The sequence below is a fragment of the Panulirus ornatus genome, chromosome 30 (assembly GCF_036320965.1).
Source record: "Panulirus ornatus isolate Po-2019 chromosome 30, ASM3632096v1, whole genome shotgun sequence".
NCBI classification, from domain to species: domain Eukaryota; kingdom Metazoa; phylum Arthropoda; class Malacostraca; order Decapoda; family Palinuridae; genus Panulirus; species Panulirus ornatus.
In genome coordinates, this window is record NC_092253.1 from 1512501 (window position 1) to 1535559 (window position 23059).

The 23059-nt window shown below is 41.9% G+C and overlaps 1 protein-coding gene across 1 annotated transcript in view; it reads left to right on the top strand.

The window, feature by feature from the left end:
* Positions 1-23059, top strand: part of LOC139758291 (nephrin-like) — a 231308-nt gene that overhangs the window by 4955 nt on the left and 203294 nt on the right. Inside the window, 1 exon segment of the mRNA XM_071679505.1 lies at positions 7130-8034. Within this exon segment, the coding sequence (XP_071535606.1) occupies positions 7947-8034 (88 nt within the window). The 5' untranslated portion in view covers positions 7130-7946.

The window sequence follows — 23059 nt, forward strand, 5'->3', positions numbered from 1 at the left end:
TGAGGATTATCATTCTTTAGATACAGATCTTTTTCAGAAAATTAGCCTAATGTTGTGAAAGCTAAAAGTGCAGAGTTTTTGCAGACAATCAACGTTGGAAATTCAGGTCGTTCGTACAAATAGAATACGAAAGTATGGATACATCTGGCAATTATTTGCTACCAAACACACACACACAAACACACACACACACATACACACACACACACACACACACACACACACACACACACACACACACATACACACACACACTGATCTTCCTTGACGTGAAAGAATAAAGAGTCAGTAAACATTTCTTGTTGCTTAATTAACGACGATGAATTTCTGTGATACATAACTTGTTGATGATACATCACGTATCTCAGTATGGATCAATGTGTGTGTAGGGGGGGGGGGGTGGAACAGGGTCACTGCAAAGTATAGACTCATCATTCTTAACCTTGGTCGATGGTCTTGTGTATATCGTAAATATCTTACCATATCTACGAGAATTCTTCCCTCGAGGCATCTTGCATGTGGACCTTCATATGGCCTAACTTCTCAGATCAGGTAGAGTTAGTGAGGAGAGATATGTCTCAGTCAGCAGGAGGGGAGTGGCTGAATACCTCTCAGTCTGGTTTATCTTTTTTCCTGACCTGATAGTGGAGGTTCAGGTGATGGCTGGCGAGTGTTGGTAGGTTTAATGTGTTATGTGCTTCTTGATTGGTGGTGTAAGTTGGACCGAGTGAGTGAGTCATCATGGGATGCGACAGGGTTGGAAGCAAGGTTGGAGTGCCTGGCTACGGTCTGGGTTGGGTTGATGGTAACACTGCTGGTGGTGGTACAGCCCCAGGTGTGGTTCAGGATGTCCTGTAGGAGGGTGACGTCATCGGAGGAGCTCCCCTGAACTCTGACGCCGAGGGTGGAATCGTCGAAGTACTTCCACCGAGGAGGTGCATCCACCAGGGCCTCATTATTGAGGCCAAGGAAGAACATATACCCGATCCTTGTGACCTATGGATACGCTGCAGGCGATGGGCATGAAAGTGAAGAATACACGCACGTCCAACACCTCAACACAAACCAACACTAGCCAGACAGAGGTCAGTAACACATACAAACACAGAAGCGAGAAGGAACAACACTACCTTACCATCTCAGCCACTTCGTCAACAAGGAGTCAAGCTCTTCGCGACGCCATGATGCTTACGACGGCTAAACTCCATCAGACATCCGCCATACAATCTGCCGAGGAACCTACTTACTTAAAGAAGACCATCTCTGCCACAGATAAAACTGCACTCTTCTCTCTCCTGGTGTGGTGCCGTCTGCTCCACCTCACCTTGAGACGCTGCCCTCATCCGTACGTTTGCCTTTATGGCTAAACTTCTTGTCTTTCAGTTATTTTTGCGCTTGAGAAGGAAATTTTTCCTCTTACGGAACGTGTAAAAGTCAATAAACGAGATCTGAAGTGTACCCTCGCTCTGAATATCAATTTGAGGACAATAGTTCTGGTTAATGTTTTGGTTAAAGTGGGAGATATGATCGTGAGACCGGTACAGACGACGCATTAAAACAGCCGTAGTTACTGTATTTGGTCGTTTACCAACCGGTTAGGGTAAGTGACGGCCTCACTCGAGTTCATTAGGAGCTTTCTTATCACGAGCGAATATGGTTAGTGTGAACATTACGAAGCATAGAAGGTAATGTACGAGAGAGAGAGAGAGAGAGAGAGAGAGAGAGAGAGAGAGAGAGAGAGAGAGAGAGAGAGAGGTCATCTGGTCATAGTGTTCGGGATAACAGTCAGCCCCCCAGACACAGTGACGTCACAGCTCCATAGCGAGGCTGGCGCCATGAGTGGGCCAAGCTCCTTCAACAGTACGCACCCAATAAGACTTATCTCCATCAGCACCCACGAAAAACCATCCTCTCCAACAACACTAACCACGAAGAACCATCCTCTCCAACAACACTAACCACGAAGAACCATTTCCAACAATAACCCACCAAGAATCATCTTCAACAGGACCCACGAAAACCCGTCTCCAACTACCACGAAGAACAATATCCAGCATCACACAAGACGAACCGTCTCCAACAACATTGTGACCTAGACTGGTCCACATCCAAGATGTTCACCGTATGAGACATCTAGAGACAATTTTGGTGGAGGTACGATAACTTCAGCAGGTGAGAGACATGATAAGACGTGTTTGCTGGGAACATTTTGGAGACAAACACTAAAACGGACGGAAAATGGTAAGAAAAATAGGAGAGCCGTCTGCCTTGCTTTTCAGTTTTTAGGAGCTGGTATTTCCAGTGTTCTTTATAATGCTTTTAGCGAGTGACTGTTTTCTGTCTGGCTGGAGCAGAGTTGCCCAGAGTTAAACTGACACATCTCGATGTCTTGAAGATTTGTTGGCCTCTTGCTTTATACATTTGAAGTCATGAATCATCTGAAGGTGCTGTAGCCATACATACAAGAAATATGATACTTTCACATCATATTTACAATGAATATAGTTATGCAAAAGGTTTAGTACCATGTAATTTTGTAATTGTATGTAGTTAACTCATAAGTTTCATTCAAGTACTACGATTTCAGGATTAATGACCCTTCAGCAGATTATAGCCATTAAATCCGTCAACATGATATTCTCTGGGGCGTAAAATTATCCATTTATATATATGCAATGTAGTTGACCTATTACAATTTTCTAGAGTCAAAAGAGGTCATCTAAACCCTGCAAGTGTTTATCAGCAACATGAAAATGCAACAGAAAATATATATTCCCATCGTGAGTGAAATTTCATTAAGTTTAAATGCTGTTTGGCCTTCGGGCTAGAATATATATATATATATATATATATATATATATATATATATATATATATATATATATATATATATATATATATATATATATATATATATATAAGATAGGCTCTTAAGTAATCTAAACTTGACTGTGTTCCCTGAATGATCCGAAGAAAAAATGAAAGAACAACATGAACACTAGAGCGTGGGACCTGCAGTCGCTTGTGTCACATCCATTCATATATAACTCTCAGCGAAACCAAACGCTGTATCCCCTCTAATATGGAAATGGCCATTCCATGTAGCTGTTGGAAAGAAGTGATGAATGAAAAGATTTATGCTGAAAACTCAACCATGTTTATAGACCCAAGTTGGTCGTGAAAAATTCATAAATGGATGAATAGTGAAACGTCTTGTAAATATCTGAAACTGATACATTACAATGTTATTCACGATAGTGAGGACGATGCAGTCGATTGAGTGTATCTTGTAGTCAAAGATTCTCACCTATACGTGAAAAAGATATTCTATTGTCATCTATAATCATATAGTTAGACTCTAAGTGATAGATTATACTATAATTGTACTTTCTATGAGTATGTCTTACTGTTGACGTCATGCAAATGAGACCCACAGAGAATGAAGTAAATAACCTGGTCCCACATGTTACCTTGATAGCTTATGAGTAGATTATCATGCAGTTACATCACAGCCTAAACTGACATGACGATCTGTAATGCTCCACACGAGACAACCATGCAAGATCAGGTGGACAAGCTGGTGCCTGGCTCTTAATATGAACACCGTCAGTACAACGATCCGAGAATACCGTGGGTGAATCATGCTAAGGTATATATATATGGCCAGGGGTAACATTGCTGTTTCAGGAGACGGGAGAAATACCAAGAAAGAGACTGCGGAATTGGCTCCGACTTCAATCTCCCGAAAAGTGTTAGTGGATGGCTTGCGGAACACATAAACATGAGCCTAATGGATTTTCCAATGACACAGGAGACCGTCGAGAGCCAGAAATATTCCTCGCTGGATCGAAAACAGATCAATTGTGGGAGAGAGAGAGAGAGAGAGAGAGAGAGAGAGAGAGAGAGAGAGAGAGAGAGAGAGAGAGAGAGAGAGAGACTCCGTATTAACCATCAAAGGACAAGATGGTACGTAAGCTTTGGTTCATTCCAGTAGGCAGGAGCGCCGGCCGGGCCTGGAAGGGATGTGCTGGCCAGTAGAGCGACTCATAATCCTCGGCTGAGTTAATCCAGACAGGATATTGTAACCGAATATTAATAATGTCGAAGGCGTCCCCTAGAGAGAGTCTGTTGTGGCTTCTGGAACGAGGATGACCGCCGTATGTTGAGTGTACATGCATGAGGAGTAGCGGAGCCTCCTGCCTGAAAGGGAATATTGGATTCGTATATGAGGAAGGAGAAGGAGGCTTGTGAGTGATGAGTGGTTTATTAGGACTGGAAGAGCTTCTGACAAGGTTGGTGTATAGAAATAAGGATCCTAACCCACTTCAGCCGCAGCCTAGAGGGTCTAATTCTTTAATCTTGGAGATATGGTTTCCACTAAGCCTCACCTTCACTTCCTTGTGTTCTTTACGTCTAATCGACTCTCCCGCCGTAGCCAGGTAACGTCAAAAGGAGAAAAGTATTACTGACCTCATTTTAACACGTCCAGCCTCTAACTGGCCTGTGCTGCATGATGTACTATAACCAGCAACCACAACCAGACCTCACAGGGTCCTGCATGGTTCATCTTGACCTAATGCTCGATTCTTTCCCATCCTTCCTTCACCCACTTCCTTCAGTAGACCTCCTCGCGAGACACGATCCTCTCCCATCATTCATCCTCGCCATGGCACTTCCATCAGCTTTCTTCTTTCACTTACAACTTATAGATTTTCTTCATTCTTTTCTCTCGTCCCTTCAGCTCGCTTTCTCCACCTTTCCTCACGCCAACACCTCAAAGACTTCTAACCGATCAATGTCTTCTTTCCTCAGACATCACGGTTCAGGGCTTCACTCCTCAACAACACCACCGTTTTTACCGTCTTCTATTATTTCCACGAATGTTTACGTCGTCGTCAGCAACTCCCTTCCTTATCCAGAACGCTACCTTCACCATCCTTGACGTGATCTCTCCTTCACACCTCTCAACCTCACTGATCAGAGCACCCGACCTCTCTGTTCTCGTCACGTACATCCCTCTCCTCCTCCTCCTTCTCTTCTTCTTCTATCGGTCCTTCGTATTACTAGTATTTATAACCTCACTATTTTGTGTTAATCTGTTAATCAGCTTCTGCAGACATGTTCATGTCCCCTCTCCGGCCCCCACATCCTCAGTTCCCCTACGCAGCATCCAGTGGTCCTCCTCCTGGCACAACAGAGGAACCACAGCAGTCACAAGGATATTGGTGCATCAAACACTGGGCAAAGTTTCCCGCACTTTAACGCAGTTCTTCCTCAGTTCCATCAAACTGTTACTGCTCCCTGGGGAGGATCATGCCGCAACGATAAATATTTTTGCCACTCGACTTAACTGGGGATATTAACCGTGGTTTTATTCTCTTGTTCTTGTCGGTCCTTCATATGTGCACTGTACCGTTGTGTTAGAATGCTTACATATATAGATGAAGGACTGAGTGAAAAGATGAAGTAAATGAATGATTTGATATATAAGATTATGTGCGTGTACAGAGAAAGATGTGCTGAGAGAGAGAGAGAGAGAGAGAGAGAGAGAGAGAGAGAGAGAGAGAGAGAGATTACAGAGACTTGTACAGGGAGAGATGCAGAGCAAGAGATGTACAGGAAGAGATGTAATTCATTATACAGACGAACTACAATCATTTCGTGCCACAGGAATATTATGTTGATATTCACCCTGAGGACAAACACCACAGTTTCCACTAACAGATCAACAAGGATTAACCTGAGGCAAAAATCAGACTGATCTCTGTACATGTAACGTCAGCACGTACCGTCTGTACCTTAACCGTAAAGGTACGGTACTTAGCGTGTACGTATTGTACCTTACCGTAACGGGAGGTTATCTGGCCCGTACCTCACTGCTCCTCCCAGTGAAGGGAACTAGTCCCGGCTTCTGATGATGTAAAGCCTCTCTAAGTTCCTTAACAAGTGTTAGCTAATGACCAGACAAGTGAGTTCATTCGGAGACGCTCACTTATTGCATCAGAGGCACTTTACTACTTGACACGGCCTTAAGTAGGTTAAGAGTTAGGGGTCTTCGGTAACATGGAAGGTCCTCCAATATTCAAAGAGCCTTTGAGTGAGGCAAGAGATGACGTACTTGACAATGTCTCGAGTTCTCGTGATAAGCTATAGCACAGTACCTACGCGGCACTTTTACTTATATATATATATATATATATATATATATATATATATATATATATATATATATATATATATATATATATATATATCGTTTCTCGTTTTTCATATCCCAGACTATAGTGAGGGATGAGACCACATCGAGGCCAGGCCTTAAATGAACCTGAAAAAGAGGATGAAAAACTAAAAATGTAAAGAGAGAAAAGAAAAAAAATAATAATCTGGCAATTTCGGAGATGGTTGGAAACTTACCTTCTCAGTAGAGAGAGAAGGATCAAAACTGCTGGGAAAGACATGGACAGGTCAAGAATTCAGGTGAATAAAGTTCCAGGTTTAGATACTTCACTAATCACTTATGCCATCACTTGTGGATTATACAGTTAAATACTCGAGGAAACATTCATAAGACGAAAGTCGAGTAATGAATCAATATCTTAACCAAAGGTGGAGTCAAGTCAGGTCAGCTCAGGTGGGGGAACGTAGGAACAAGAGAGGTTTGGACGAAGGAAAGAAATATGAAAATACAGAAGACTGACAAAGTTGTTATGAATATTCATATATTATACTACACATGTCAAACACTTGAGGAAGTAAGATAGCTGGACGAAAGTGGCCAGAATGATTGGACAGAAGGTGGCCAGTAAAGACGGACACAGAAGTGGCCACAGAATAGTTGGTGAGTCCTCAGGAGAGAGAGGGACGTGAGCTGGAGGAGAAGTCGTCCATGTGGCCAGCCTGGGCGGCTGCCTCCAGTGACACGCCCCCGGGGGCGCGGCGGCGTCTCCCGCACATCTGCTATCTTAAGAGATCTGGAGGAGCAGACGATTGGACTGGGGACTTGTGGAGCACCGGCAGGAGGGCTGGTGAACGGGAGAGAGAGAGAGAGAGAGAGAGAGAGAGAGAGAGAGAGAGAGAGAGATTATTATATTCTAAGCAGATTTTACAGACATTTCTCTTCTTTTTCCAGGTGAACGTGTTCCTTGTACCTGGTGAAGACACGTATGACGTAAGAGGCTCGCCTGGCCCTCCCCGTAAGGTGGTAAATCCAGTCTGAGTCTATACCCCCGTCGCCCTTGCGTAAAGGTTATTAATAATAGCATCCGTAATTCCCTTTTTCCCTCGCAAAAATTATTTCTCTCGCATCTTGTCTTATTCATCAGCTGTCTCGAACACGAAGTTTAGTAAAGACAATGAAATATACTGAGATTCGTCGATCTTTATAACAATTTCCTCTTCTTTTTCATGTTTAAGCAAGTGGAAAATAATAAATGACACTAGTCAAGGAAAGGCTCATGGACTCCCTTATAAACAGACGCCATCATCCGTCTTGTGGTAACGCTCAAATATTCATATTGCCGGATTCGAATCCAGTAAACACTCAAGGGGTCGAGCTTCGAACAGGGGTTCAACGCAGACTCTGTAAAGCATGCATGTGAAGCATTTGAAGCCTGTTCTATATGCACATGCTTTATGCCTGTAAAGTTTTATGTTGTCTGTCAGTCGAGAGTCGAAACAAAGGCCGAAGCGACGTGTTTACTGTGTCAGTAGACTTTTATGTCCGTTAGTAGAGAAAGAAACTATACGAACGATAACTAGAAACAGTAAATAAGAAAACAGGAAAGTACTGGAGAATTAAAAGACTTTTATGACTGCGATTCAAGAACACTAAAGGAATATGATATGACCGAGTGATTGTCTTACCGTGAGTGCTTCTCCTGAGTCCTGGCCAACGACTGAGGAAGGACGCTAAGTGTAAACAAACCAACAGAAAAGCAAATGGAACTATGAAACACACAGGAGATAAGTGCCTGACCCCAGGGAGGATTTCAACCCAGGTCCTCATCATGATCTTCACCGCCATTCTTCATAAAGGTAAGAATTATAAACACAATCTTTGTTCGTTTTCTTTTTCCCCTTGGCAGGGGATATTATATAGCTGAGACTTTGTGTCTGCAAAGATTTTTCTGGAGAGTTAATAATTATGTTTCCGGTAGGGAGGGAGCGAGACTGACTGTTCCAGTGTGTCATGTTCCAGTCTTTGTGTGTCAACAACTGGGATGACGCTGGTGTCATCTGTTCTTGGTCTGTCTATCCAAAGCTTGACAGGTCTAGGCTCGCCTGCTGTCTGACCCTCTCGCGTCACAGATCGAGCCTCACTCATTACAATATTCATCAAAAACCTACGATCATTTCTAACTGTAAAATCCGTTCGAATATGTCGTAATTGTGAGCGTAGAAATATATATTCACAAAAGTAAGAATCCATATCCTGACTCCTTTGATTGTTCTTAGAAGCGAAATTCTATGAAGTAAATCTTTTCTCCTGACTGTAAAATTTCATTCTGTTTCTATTAGCTTGATTCATCCTACCTTTCTGTTGTCTTCCACAAGAAGAGGAAGAAATGTGAGTCCACATAAAAACCGTTTGCGCTATCCTTGCCTTTCGTAAGTCATCACCTGTTCGAGAGCTAAACACTTCGCTCCAAAGTTACAGCTAAACAGTCTCTCAAATAAAAACTTTAATGAGTTTAACCAAAGTTATTTGAATCTGTTCTACTTTGGATCTGGTTAGGTAAGAGCTGCCAGACTTTGACAAAGTGGCTTGTGTGTGGTGAAGTTTGAAGTGCTTCAGACTCGATCTACAAGTTATTATATGGTTCGCTGGATTTTGTTCCTCGTGTGTGTGTGTGTGTGTATATATATATATATATATATATATATATATATATATATATATATATATATATATATATATATATATATATATATATGTGTGGGGGGGGGGGATATATACATAGATGGATCTTGAAAAAACAATTAGGTAATCTGATAAACTCCATACTCCTCCATACTGTAATTCTCAGATCAGTCACCATAAATGTTATGTAGTCAGTGTACGTACCATGTTGCTGCCATGATGATAAGGACCAGTTATACTCCTGGTACACATCACGTTCACCTCAGACTTGAGCAGATCATATCCAACTTTAATATCCAGGAGAAATAACTGGGAAGCATCACGCTATTGTGACGGACATGAAGTTCTGATGTGGCGATATCACTTTGAAAATGTTTCTGCTGAACATGCGTACGTTTCCGGCTGAAATGAATAAATAGATATCATTCCCCAGGAATTACAATTGTACTGTGCAGATGTAATTATCTCATTGTTCGTGGTAATCGGATTATCTAGTGTCTTTACCATGGCAACGAGAATAACTGTTAGAAATTTTTTCGAACGTTTTGTCTTCCATTTAATTCCAGAAATCTTTTCTTTTCGGTTCATAATTCTTCATGGGATGCAGGAAATACATTAACGCCCTAAGATGAAACGCTGCGTACTACAATGACTCTTTGATATTAAACTCTTGCTGATAGTACATCAATGCCATAAGATGATACGCTTGGTGCTACATTAACGCCGTGACATACACATTTAGCCGCAGTGAAATACAACGACAAATACTACATTAGAAGTCGAGAAAAACAACGCCAGATACAAGTTTAAACGCCCTGACATTGATCGCTTTAAAACCATGTTTAAATGTCTTGTAACGTACATATTTACTTCACAGCTTCAGACCACATAAGTAGGTATTTGATGACGCAGATCTTCCATTATGTTGATGCAAACAACTTGGTTCAAAGCAAACAGCCCCTCGTGAGTGGGTTGTCTGCACGTAAACATAAGAGTTTTTGAAGGAGTTACCATCACTGCCTCAGTCAGGCTTAGAACTTCATAACTTTTACGTTTCATTTGATGACAATGGTGAGGTGCAGTCCTCAGCTAGTGTCTCATAAGCTGTGATCTATGTTTTCTAGGCTGTGTGCTCTGTGGTCTGTAGAATGCTATCTATGTTTTCAAGACTGTGGCCTGTTTCAAGGCAATGACCCATATTCTCTAATCTGTGACCTGCGATCCATTTTCTCCAGTGTTGCTGGATATAATCATCATTAATTATAACGTAATCATGAAGACGAGACTATCAATAATTACGATAACCTCCCAGATAAAAAGATGTATGCAATGATTATCCTTTAATTTCTTCCATCATGTTTTGTTGGTGACGTGTCGTGACGTAAGAGTATATAAGCCATCAGGTGTTGTGAGTTGTATTCATAAGTGGCACAGCAACATGGCTCGGAAGCAGTACTACTTCCAGCACATTTCATGATAGTTTTAACAATTTTCTAAATACCTTTGTACCCGACTTTAAACTATCACACATTTTGATCATCAGAGTCCGAAAGAGAATATAGGAATGATGAGTGCTGTGATAAGAGATTAAAAATGTTCGGTTCAACAATCGTTTCCGTAAATGAACAATTTGATTGTCGTTGTTTATGTGTGTAAATATGTCTTTCTTTCGCGATGTGAGAACATTGGATCACATCCAGGTAGGGGAAGTGATCATGGTGATCAGCGAAAGTTAATCATGTTAACATGTGTGATGTAAAGCATGATTGTGATGACATATGACGAGGTTTTCAACGTTCTGGTCATTACCGACATTTTATGTTTATTTTTCGCAAAATTTTAAGTTTTTCAACAGAGCATTTACATCGTTTAACTGTTCATTAATAATTAACTTTCTCGTAAAAGAGAGCCTTTGTTCAATATATCAAACCCCAAAATGTTGGTAAAAAATATGATGGCTCAAAATAAACATTATGCCAAGTCATTCACTCAGTATAACACGAGTATTTGATGCCAGTTATGGATTTTCCATTGAAATTTTGCAAACACATTTTGTTTGTCCATTACATATATTTTTTCTATCAATTACCGTGTTGGTCAGCATGAAAAGACGCAGGACACTCGACCAATATATATATATATATATATATATATATATATATATATATATATATATATATATATATATTCTTTTTTCTTTTAAACTATTCGCCATTTCCCGCGTTAGCGAGGTAGCGTTAAGAACAGAGGACTGGGCCTTTTTTGGAATATCCTCACCTGGCCCCCTCTGTTCCTTCTTTTGGAAAAAAAAAAAAAAATTCAGTTCAGGTGTTTTATATTAAAACTAATCATCTGTGAAATTTTTGGTCTTCTGTGATTACATAAAAGCCCCAATGCTTAACCAGGAACCATTCGTCATAAACGAGTTTATATAAATTAGTGTTTTCAATATGACCAAATGGAATCCAATTCCAATTAGTGATTAGAAAATGAGGAATATTTGCTATTCTAATTAACCAATAAAAACAGAAGCAACTCGTTACCACATAGTGATTAGGAGATAAAGAGGATCTGATCTTTTAATCGAGAAGATCTGCCTGGTTTAATCATACCAGTATAAACACAATAACTACAACGATTTTCTCTAATCAACGACATATCTTATGTGATGCACATGACTGATATCAAATTAGCATTACAATTTCCTGACGAAATTTACTAAATTCGTAATTAGGCAAACATTATGGCTTAGTGTGTCCGACGCTCAAGGGTAACTAAATCTAACATCACATGGTTATAGATGTAATCATTCCCTTGCTGAACGTAAGCTGTCCATGTCTGCCCTTGTTTACAAGATTCTTAAGTTGTGTCAACATCTTAACCTGAAGGATTAAACGAAATTACATTTTTTGTAACATTATCAAGGTTATCATTATTATTATTATTATCATTAGTCGTAGTGGTAGAAGTAGTATCCCTAATATCATTATTATTATAATTATTATTATTATTATCATTATCGTTATCATCATCATTATTATGATTATCATAATTATTATAATTATCATTATTATTATTATCATTATTATTATTATTATTATCATTATTATCAATTTCATTATTGTTATTATTGTTATCATTATTATTATTATTATTATTATTATTATTATTATTATTATTATTATCATTATTATTATTATTATTATTATTATCATAATTATTATTATTGATGTTGTTGCAGTTATTGTTATTATTATCATTACTATTGTTATCATTATTATTTCATAAGATCATCTCTTAACCATCTTATTTCAAGGCTAAAGGAACCTGAGAATATGTTTCCCAGACCAGGAGTCATCTTGTCAGCTCGCTCTCCCTCTTCCTCTCTCTCGTCCTCATCCTGGAGTATGGCTGCTCTACCTGTCATGTGTTTGATCCCTCTGATGCCTAATGCTTTCTCCTGCCTCGCCATTGTGCAGGGTCTTCCCTCTCGCTGCTCCGCATTGTTGCTCCTGTTCTTGTTGTGGTGTGGTGGGTCCTGATGTTGTTATTACTGTGCTGTGCCTATATATATATATATATATATATATATATATATATATATATATATATATATATATATATATATATATATATATATATATATATATATATATATATATATATATATATATATATATATATTTACCCTAGCCTGAAGCAGATACCCATTTTATCGACCAACCCTTAGGGATGGATGAATAGCTGGTTTGACCGTTGACCGACTGCTGGAACCAAAATTCGAACTCATGCGCTCGACCCTGGGCAACCCGTGAATGCATCATGGTCAGGAACGCTAACCACTACACCACAGAGGTCCATTACTCTCCTTACCATTTTATTGTCATCCTTGATGTTAGTATAAGCAGAGGGGAGTGCAGGGTGCGTTGTCTTCCTCCCACAGTTTAGTGATGGTTAACAACGAGGTAATAGCTGTTAGTCTGACCATTTTTGTCTCTGTTTGATAAGCAATTTGGAAGATTACAAGCCAGAATACATTCTTTGTTGGTGTTGCGTTATGTATTTTGTAACGTAAGCTGTAATTATCTGCTTTAATGAGGTGATTCATTGCATTATTGAGTTTTCAATTAGACTGCTGTATAAATATGCATTATAAACCGCTTATATGTTCTTAACTTTTTAGGATTTTCAATATCACGTTGAATAATCTCACAATAATCCACGAACGGATTTAGGTTTCAGAAAATTTGTATTATTTTCATGTTTCCATTAAGGTCATCTCTATAAATTTTAGTTGATCATCGCGGAATATTTGGGTCAAACTGACTTTATCGAGCCGTGAAAGACAAAAATCTTTTTAATTGCTTATTAATCCATATAAGGTTCATTCATTTGTTCTAAAGTAAACATCGACATAAACAAAGAGACTCGTAAAATAAAACATTTTTGCTTCTTGTTTTTGTCTATTTTTTATTTCGTTATACACCAGTCATAGGAGAGGATTCCAGTTATGCACTAGATCCAGTTAACTGGCACAAATACGTGATATATATCCAGCAGGTAAAATGATATAGATGGATGGATATATATATATATATATATATGTGTGGAGAGGGAAAAGTCAGTGGATAGAATTAATAGAATATACGTGGGAAATGGAGTGGTCTCAGTGGACAAGTGGAGACTGCGTGTGACTGGAGGAGTGTTACAGTAGGTGTACCAGAGTGTTTGAACAAGAAGGAGGATTCAGTGAAAAGGACTGGAGGTATCGTGAAGGAATGTAGGGAGGGAGGTAATCTCATCTAGTAGGATGGAAGATATCAATTGTGTAAGAAGTTATCCATCAGATGGAGGGATGGAACATGGCCTCAGATGTTGGGATAGAAGTTAAGTTTCACCCACTGGGATGGAAGGTTCTCTGAACCGAGCTTGCAGGATAGAAGGCTTACCACAGCTGGTGGAATGGAAGGTTTACCACAGCTGGTGGAATGGAAGGTTACCACAGCTGGTGGAATGGAAGGTTACCACAGCTGGTGGAATGGAAGGTTACCACAGCTGGTGGAATGGAAGGTTACCACAGCTGGTGGGATGGAAGGTTTACTCTGCTGGTGGGATGGAAAGGGAGCGGCACTGTGGAATAACACTCCCCACCCCCCAGCTGAGGGGCTGGGGGACACCACGGCTGAGGGAGGGAGGTGTCTGGCACGGTTAGTTGCGAGAAGTAAAGGGGAAAGAAGAGGGTCATTTTCCGGTGTCCCAATACCCATAAACGCCGCTGTACGCACTGTTTATAGGACCTAGAACCCCCAAGGGATACCGAGCTAACTAGTTCTGGAACCCGACACCAGCACCTGCGATCGAACCCCGGTACTGGAACTACGAAGACAAAGGTATTTGCTTTACAGTTAGGAGAACAATTCTAGTTGTGCAAAATAACTGAAAGTTCTGAAGATTTCTTCATTCACAAGACAGGAATTCAGAACAGAGAACAAGGTCGTCTGATCGAAAATATTTATATAGAATAAACCAAAGTTTCAACTGATGAAGAAAGTCGACTTATTTTTGTGTTTCTTTCCTCGTCTCGTCTTTATCTGTCCAGAGACTTCGTCGTGTTCCGAGCAAGTCATCAGCAAGACAACGTTCAGCCTTCACTTACCTTGCTCTCTGCATGTTTAGTTTGGTGCATCCAGTTCTTATATGTAACTTCCTCGACCGTATAAAAGAACATCCCCTCCAGTTTGTCGGGGAACTTGCTGTCGATCTGCAGCTGATAACAAAAAAGAAATTAAACTGAAACGCGTAAGTTTGGTTCTGGAATACCTGTTAGCATGACAGAGGAGGTGGTCGACTGCATCAGTTACGAGAACTGAAACATCAGCTGGAGTGGTCGGGGCGGCAGAGGATCACATCGAGAATTCAGGAACACAGAAGAACCATATCAACGACATGGACCCGGGCGACCAAGGCTGCTGTGGGCGGAGGTGGGGGAAGGACGAGGCTGCCCTTGGAAAAAAAAAAAAAAGAAATCCCATCTCAGGTCTTGCATTACTTACACACGGCTGATGCAGGGCGATACGTGGGCCCCACCAACCTGGTCCTGACTGCAGATCTCAGATTCATCCTTGGTCGTCAAATGTTTTCTCTCGGGTTCTCTAACGGTCTTAAAACATCACAGATCCTTTTTTCTTTTTACGGCCCTTTAGAATGTAATATTCACAACACTCCTTCACTGCCGCGCAATTGCTCAAGACTACTCGTTTATTAAGAGCCAGAGAAAAAGGAATCTTTATTCTTTACCTTCCAAACCTGACTTTAAACTCAATGTACCTGGTTAATCCTTCACTGAGCTGGGATTCCCGGGGCAAAGGATCCCAGCAACAGGATGTCAGCGAAAGACGAGGAAATCTTTGTTCAGGATTAGGAAGGAGTCTTGCACTGAATTTACGGCTGGAACGCACCATAAGAAGGGTATGCAGTTCCTCCCACAAACCGCAGATCAACTTTTATAACTGAACTCGACTTCAGCCTCCTCCACCAAACTTTGTTGACTGTATATGGAAAAAGATATCGCTTTTCCCGAGGTTCTTTCCTCTCCAGAAGATGAGGACATGAATATATATATCAACATTCTTCCTTCTCTTCTTCTTCAGCAACAACAATTGATTATCTCAACGACGTATCATTTGACGGATGATCTGTGTAGCACTGACCGCGAAGATGAATCCCTCTCCACACCTGGTGTTAGGCACATATGTTCTCCACGGTTGGAGTGTCGCTTGGTAGACGGCTGTTTCTGTGTGGTTGTGCGGGTGGAGGGAGGAGTGGGAAGGTCTGAGAGAGAGGAAAGCTCGTGTGAGAATTGATCATGACAGTGAGGCGGGGGTAGACGTGGGTAGCAATATTTTACATGTTAAGGCAGGGAAAGTACTCGTGATTATGTATAAGATAGATCAAAGATAGATCAATAAAGAAAGTGTAAGAAATAAGTTACAGAGGCACAACCGATGCCATTAAAGCAAGACTTTCATTCATCTAATAATTCACTGTTATTATCTCTGGTAAAACACAACTGAAGTTGAAATTATTCTTCCTTTAAAAAGAGTAGGATGACTTCATGCTGGTAGCCTTCTTAACTGCAATGGATCTTCTAGACAAAGAAATGTTACTCGTTATTTATCATTGTGCTGTCTTATCTGTTCTTTCATTACTATGTTTAATCATTCATGCTAAGACTATATGAGAGAACCCGAAGAAAAATATGACACAAATATTTCTCTACATTATTCTTATCAGCAGATTTCAAAAATAAGATAAATCTTAAAAACTTCACTTAAATTTCGCTATATTAAACAGTAACAGTCAAGAAGTTAAATTTTGTTAATGAAGAGGGCCAGTGTTGGTAAAAGCCAACCATCGACCGGGACATTTATTCCTAAGAAACGTTGCAAAGTTAGGGACGACCCTAATCCTGGATGTGATATTTTAACCCAAGTTCCCACCAAAAGTTTTAATTGACGTCTTCCCTTGTCCATCTTAACACTGGCACGCGTCGGCCGGTTGGTAGCTGCGTATAGAAAGGACCTCAGCTGCCTGTACTGTCCACCCCCACGGTGAGCAATGACTTAAAAGGAAGTACACAAGTCTATAGCGAGAGGGGAGAAGGTTATTAGCCTTTCCTAAATTACAGGAGAGGAGGGGACTGTGATGGCTTGTGAGAGGCAATGGAATAGGGTGTGATGCCTGGATAAATGCAGGAGAGGAATCTTGAACTGATGTTTTTTTGAAGTTAAGTACCGGCACCGGGGGAAAGGTTAAGTGATACGTAGGGAAAGTGTTAAGTGCATACGGAAGGGTCATGAGATGCGTGGGGGAAAGGTAATGTGGTACGTAAAGAAAGGGTCAGATGTGCACGTAGGGGAAGGGTCACACAAGACACACATTAGGGAGGTAATATGACGCTCAGGAAAAGCAGTGTTGTATCACCTTCCATATTGAGGAACTGGAGGTCATGGATGATTTCAGGTGTTTAAGAATTCACTCCACTGGAGATGATCGTGGGAAACCTGAAGCTGAAATCAGAGTCTTGCTAAGGAAGAGAATGATACGTGGGATGTGTTGAAAGTTCTGATGAAGAGTAAGATTTTAAGACTGAAGTAAGCAAGAGGACTGACTGCCTGGTGTCTAAACTCCGATGCATGGCTGTGAAACCTAAGAATAATGGGTCAGGATGAATGAAAATATAGCGAGTACAGGTGGATAACTTGTGAAGTAGAGTTAGGGTTATAATTAAGGACAGAGTGAAGAACAACGATGAAAGACAGACAGGTGGTTTGAAGATATCATTAGACAGAAACATGGAGAAAAGTCTGTCAAAATGATATGGCCTAATAGAACACATGGCAGGTGTTAGACTGCTCGAGAGGATATATACTAGTGCACTACATTGTGCAAGAAGGACCGACAGACCTCGTACGTGATAGAGATATGTAATGAAAGTTATTCAAGACCAAAGAAATTTCAGATTATGTTCGTATGTTGTTAGATTCTACAGCAACCAACACGTAAAGGTCACTGAGGTAGAATCTGTAATAGTAGTCATTCATCCAAAATACATGAACTATTAAACCCTCATCAACCACTTGAACTGGATGCAATGGAAGCATTTTTTTCTTACTAGGAAATGTAACGACCAGTGACGCACCGGGGATAGAGCAGTGGCATGGAAGAGGCCCAGGTACTTACCTAAGGCTGGGGAGGACCAGGTGCTTACCTGGCGATATAAAGGGACCAAGTGCTTTCCTCAGGATGGAAGAGGGTGATACACAAGGAGAGACGACAAATGTGACAGATTTAGGACAGTCTATGGGAGGAGAGGGTGAGAGAACACGTGGGGAAAGAGAGTATGATGATATATATGGGAGAGTGTGACAGGAGTACCCATGTGAGGGCGAGCCATCATGCATGTGAGGGAGAGCCAGCATGCATGGGAGGGAGAGCCAGCATGCATGGGAGGGAGAGCCAGCATGCATGGGAGGGAGAGCCAGCACGCATGGGAGGGAGAGCCAGCACGCATGGGAGAGGTTGTACCACACGCCACACTGGTGTCAGACATCACGTGGGAGGAGCAGGATCTCACGTCACACATGGAAGGAATCTGGCGGAGGAGTTTGCAGGTCCCGAGGCGGGAATATTGCCGGGAGACCAGGACATTCCTCTGGCAGTCCCGCTACATATGAAATCTGTCTTCATTCTTTGTCTTTATACTAAAGTGTAAATGTGATTACTCCATCTTTGACCAGGATTAAAGGCCTCGTGACTTTTTCATGCAGTTTTAATGTCATGGCCCAACACGGCTGAGGGAATATCTTGTTCTTTTTCATTATTAAACTTATTCTTATGGAAGGAATTATGTAGACGCTGTGGCGCCTACATAACTTCTCTCTCTCTCTCTCTCTCTCTCTCTCTCTCTCTCTCTCTCTCTCTCTCTCTCTCTCTCTCTCTCTCTCTCTCTCTCTCTCTCTCTCCCATCAGCTTTCAGGGGCCATCGTCCAGCTTAGGTCGTGCTAGGCATGTGAATCTACGTATCAGACGAGGCCAAACAGATATCCTTGCCACTACAGACGGTTCCCTACCTCTCTTCGTTGCTATGACTCTACACGGCTGGGGTTCGAACGGGTGAATTTCTTGATATCACTCAAATATCAAAACCATCTCGCTAGAGATGGTCAACTCTCTAACTTAACGCGAAGAGAAAATCTACCTCGTTAAGTGTCTTACTAGTCCAGTACGTATATATGCCCATCGTCTGGGACCATTAGAGATTTCTATTTTGTTGGCTGAACATCCGTCTAGAGAGAACCTGATTGGGACACACCTCTACCACACACCACAACACTGCCACAAAACACCATACACTCCCACAACGCCACAAACTACCGCCACACACCATCGCACTATCGCACGCCAACGCCATACACTAACACCACCACACTACCACCACACGACCACCACACACACATCAGCACCACGAGACTCCAGAGTTCGGGAGCTCGAAACTTTAGTAGTGTGGTTGGGATGGCAATAAAGTGATCACAAGGTTAAGTCATCACTTCACTGAGTGAGTTGCCACTTAGTTAATCGTTCACTGAGTCGTCTTCCCCAAGTGTTCTCACCCGACCATCAACACCAGAGCCAGTGAGATACTAAGGCTGGATATAGGATCAGACGGTGATCACAGAAGCATTAAGTCCTCTTATCACTTTCAACTGCATCATTAGTACGGTGTCCTTTGCTAAGTCGCGAGAGCTTGATGTTGAAGTTTATCATCTCTTGTGTGATGATTAAATAGTTCAGTTTGTGATTTAGTGCAGAACTGCATCCACTCATGTCTCGTGGACGTTTGGAGTCTCGCGCAACATACACGACCCTTGGTGATGACAGACACAAAAAAGATAAAACTTAAAGTAAAAAACTGCGGCTATCAAGTTAATACGTTATGATCAATAATTATTTATGAAATGTGTTTGTTCAATGATTCGTTACGTAGTTAACACTTTCCTTCCTGCGGAGCGTCTTCAGCTTTGTAGTGTGAGTTGCATGTTGCAAGTGGAACCCGGTCTCATTGTATTGTCTCATTTGTGAGTGAAACTAGAATAACATGCAGTGTGACGAGAATAAACTGGCGAGTTTCTCTCTCTCTCTCTCTCTCTCCCTCTCTCTCTCTCTCTCTCTCTCTCTCTCTCTCTCTCTCTCTCTCTCTCTCTCTCTCTCTCTCTCTCTCTCTCTTGGGGGACACTCAAAGTGCCTGTGATACGCTTTCAGTGCCTCTGGTATACAACTTAGAGGTCTCTCGCAACTTTTCAATAACCTCCCCACTCCCCCACTTCCCCACTCCCACACACATTTCAAGTGCCTCTTACTCAAGTCTTAATTGCGTCTCCCACAACTTCAGTTCCATCCTCCCAACTTAGATGTGTTCTTCACAGCGTAATCCTTTCAAAGACCTGCCGACCGTAAAGTTCCTAACGCTCATTTTATTGTGGAAGCCGACGAATGCCTCGCAACATGTATTTCCTCAGACGATGGGCTTACGGGCGGTGAGGGGGTCCCAGGTGTGTGCTGCGGTAGTGGCAGCTGTAGTGCTCATAGTAGATGTAAGTAGTAGTTGTCGTACTAGAAGTAGTAGTAGTACTACTACTAGTAGAAGTGTAGTCATAGTAGTAGTAGTAGGAGGAGTAGGAATAGTAGTAGTAATGTTTCACAGAAAGTCATGATACTGTTGTCTTTATACGATTCAAGATCAGAGTGGAAGAAATATCCTTCACCTCCTCACACTTCTGAGAAACAGAAAGTAATAAACCTGACAAGAAGACATTGTTAACAGATGATGATACAGTCTCTCTCTCTCTCTCTCTCTCTCTCTCTCTCTCTCTCTCTCTCTCTCTCTCTCTCTCTCTCTCTCTCTCTCTCTCTCTCTCTCTCTCTCTCTCTCTCTCTCTCTCTCTCTCTCTTACAGTTTCGCCCGACATGTTTCCTATTTTTCAAGAGTAGCGTTCTAGAGTTCCCTAGATTTTATCCTCTTAATTCAATGTTCGTAATTTGCTAAAAATAGCAGTGAATTCCCTCCGGCAGAAACTAAGATCATGTTGCAACATTAATCAAAGGGATGGTCATGTACTGAAACTGAACTTTAGTGAAATATATAAACTGTTTATATGTAAACTTACAGACCCCAGGGCCTGCGGCCGGCAGTAGCGTTGCCCTCACCTGCAGTGGCCTTCAGAAAGATGTCCAGAGTAACGCCTGTCTTCCCTACAGAAAGCTCCTGGGGTCATTTCAAATCAACACGATTCAATAACTTTTTCAACAGTTCTATCCTGTGAGGAGAGTCCGACTTGCGGTGTCTACTGTGGCCACAGACCTGAGTTGGCCATATTCCTCAGTCTTCCCACTTCATCAATAATGCTTCTCCGACTCTTGTTCGCCACGGACAATTTGCTGGTTCGGCTGTTTCCTGTAATATTCCATATTTCATAGTCCGACCTACGTCTCCTGAATAATGTGAGGGACGTCTGACAGCGAGGCTTCATTGGTGTTCGGTGCCTCAGAACCCGACCTCCTCACCTCACCACACCACACCACACCACATGGTCCTCACCACACCACACCACACATGGTCCACACCACACCACATGGTCCACACCACACCACACCACACCACATGGTCCACACCACACCACACCACACCACATGGTCCTCACCACACCACACCACACATGGTCCACACCACACCACACCACATGGTCCTCACCACACCACACCACACATGGTCCACACCACACCACACCACATGGTCCTCACCACACCACACCACACATGGTCCGCACCACACCACATGGTCCACACCACACCACACCACACCACATGGTCCTCACCACAGTACACCACACTACATGGTCCTCACCACACCACACCACATGGTCCACACCACACCACATCTGTCTAGACCTCCTCCACCTCCGACCTACATAGATCCCGCGTTCATACAGGAGTTGATACACTAATACATATCTTTATGATAGCTTTCTTATTACATACACTTGTGACGTGCAGTATGGAGGGAACAAGATGAATTTAAGAGTTTTTGAGAGAGAGTAATATACTTTCGTTTTAAGAAAGGGAATGTCATAGCTACTTAGAAAATATATACCAAATGTAAATAGTTGTAAAAGTAAGCAGTGTAGGGCAAGAAAATGACACAATAACGGCCTCGCAATGAGTAGCTAACTTATGAGAGGACACAGAGGCTCGCCAGATGATACGAGGTCTACAGTGAACACCCAGCCAGCTAGCTCTCAGGAACAGAAACCACAATGATATCTACAACTAACGAAAGAGAAACAACACTTCAGTGTGGATGTAAACAGACTCCCGGATGTGACAGGACGGGTTGCTTTAGACTCGTTTATTGTTGTGTGAGGTTGACCTATCCTAGCTATAAGAACGGTACCCAGGAGTGAGACAAGTCCATCCTTTGTGTAACTGGAGCATTTGTTCTGAGGCAGAGATTCTTCGGCATCTGAAAAGGGACTACCAGTTACTTTGCCGTTGTTTCATGTCGAGTTTTCTACACAAAAAAGACCAGATGTCTCGGTGATATTAGAGTTTGTTTATTGCGTTGAGAGGTGGGACTGTGGCGCCATCATGGGAGATGGGAAGGTTATGAGTTTTAGAAAGAGATGTAGGTAGAAAATAGGCTTTAGAGGCATTAGCTTTAATTTGGCTTCGTCTTCCTTACTAAGAAATCTAACACAAATGTAAAGTTATGAGAGACTAGACGATGATCGAGCGAGAAGAATATGGAGTAGAGTTAGCATAAGTGAATGAATGTAAAGTTAAGTCGTCAGTTTACTAATGAATCTACATATCTGCCTGGGAAAGGAATTCGTCGATAAGGAGGAAAATGTAAGAGAGAACAAATGTTTGAACGGCACCATCGTTGCTAGGCAAAGACGAATAACGTTGAGCAATTAACAATTATGGAGATTGATCGGCCAGAGAGGAAGCTTGATATGGGAACTCAGAGTGAGAGGAAAGAGACATCAGCAACATAGGAAAGGAGATGACCGGAGGGTTTCACCTTTCGAGAGCGATACTGATGACGAGAGATGAATGTGGTGTTCGAGATGCTTCAGGGCATGAAAGTCGAGGAGAGATCCAGAGACTTTAGATCGTAGAAGTCGAGTAGGATAAAACCTGGAGAACATTCAGCCTTCACAGTCATAAGCTGCATCCAACACTTGTCTCAAAGGAAGGAAAAATTTCTGGTTCTAAGCACGAAGCGAAGCGAGCGAACAAGCAAGCATTGAAGCTGGTCCAGAAGCACATCAATTCAAAACATTGGGAGGGATGCCATCTGGTCCATACGTCTTGCTCGTGTCCAGGCAGAGAAGTGGTTTTTCGACCGCGCGAAAAGATATGAAGTTGAGGGACAGTGTATTTAGTGAGGTGCCTTAGCGGGAGAGGGAATGTCAGAACCAATCAAGTCCGAGATAGAAGAGAGAGAGAGAAAGAGAAATGAAGATTTGCTTTGTACATGGCAGTCAGTTGCATCGACTTTAGTTGGGTAAAGCGAGGAGAAGGTAGATACTGTTGGTCAAAGACCGTTTAAAGAAAGATATCACAACTCTGGTGAAAGAT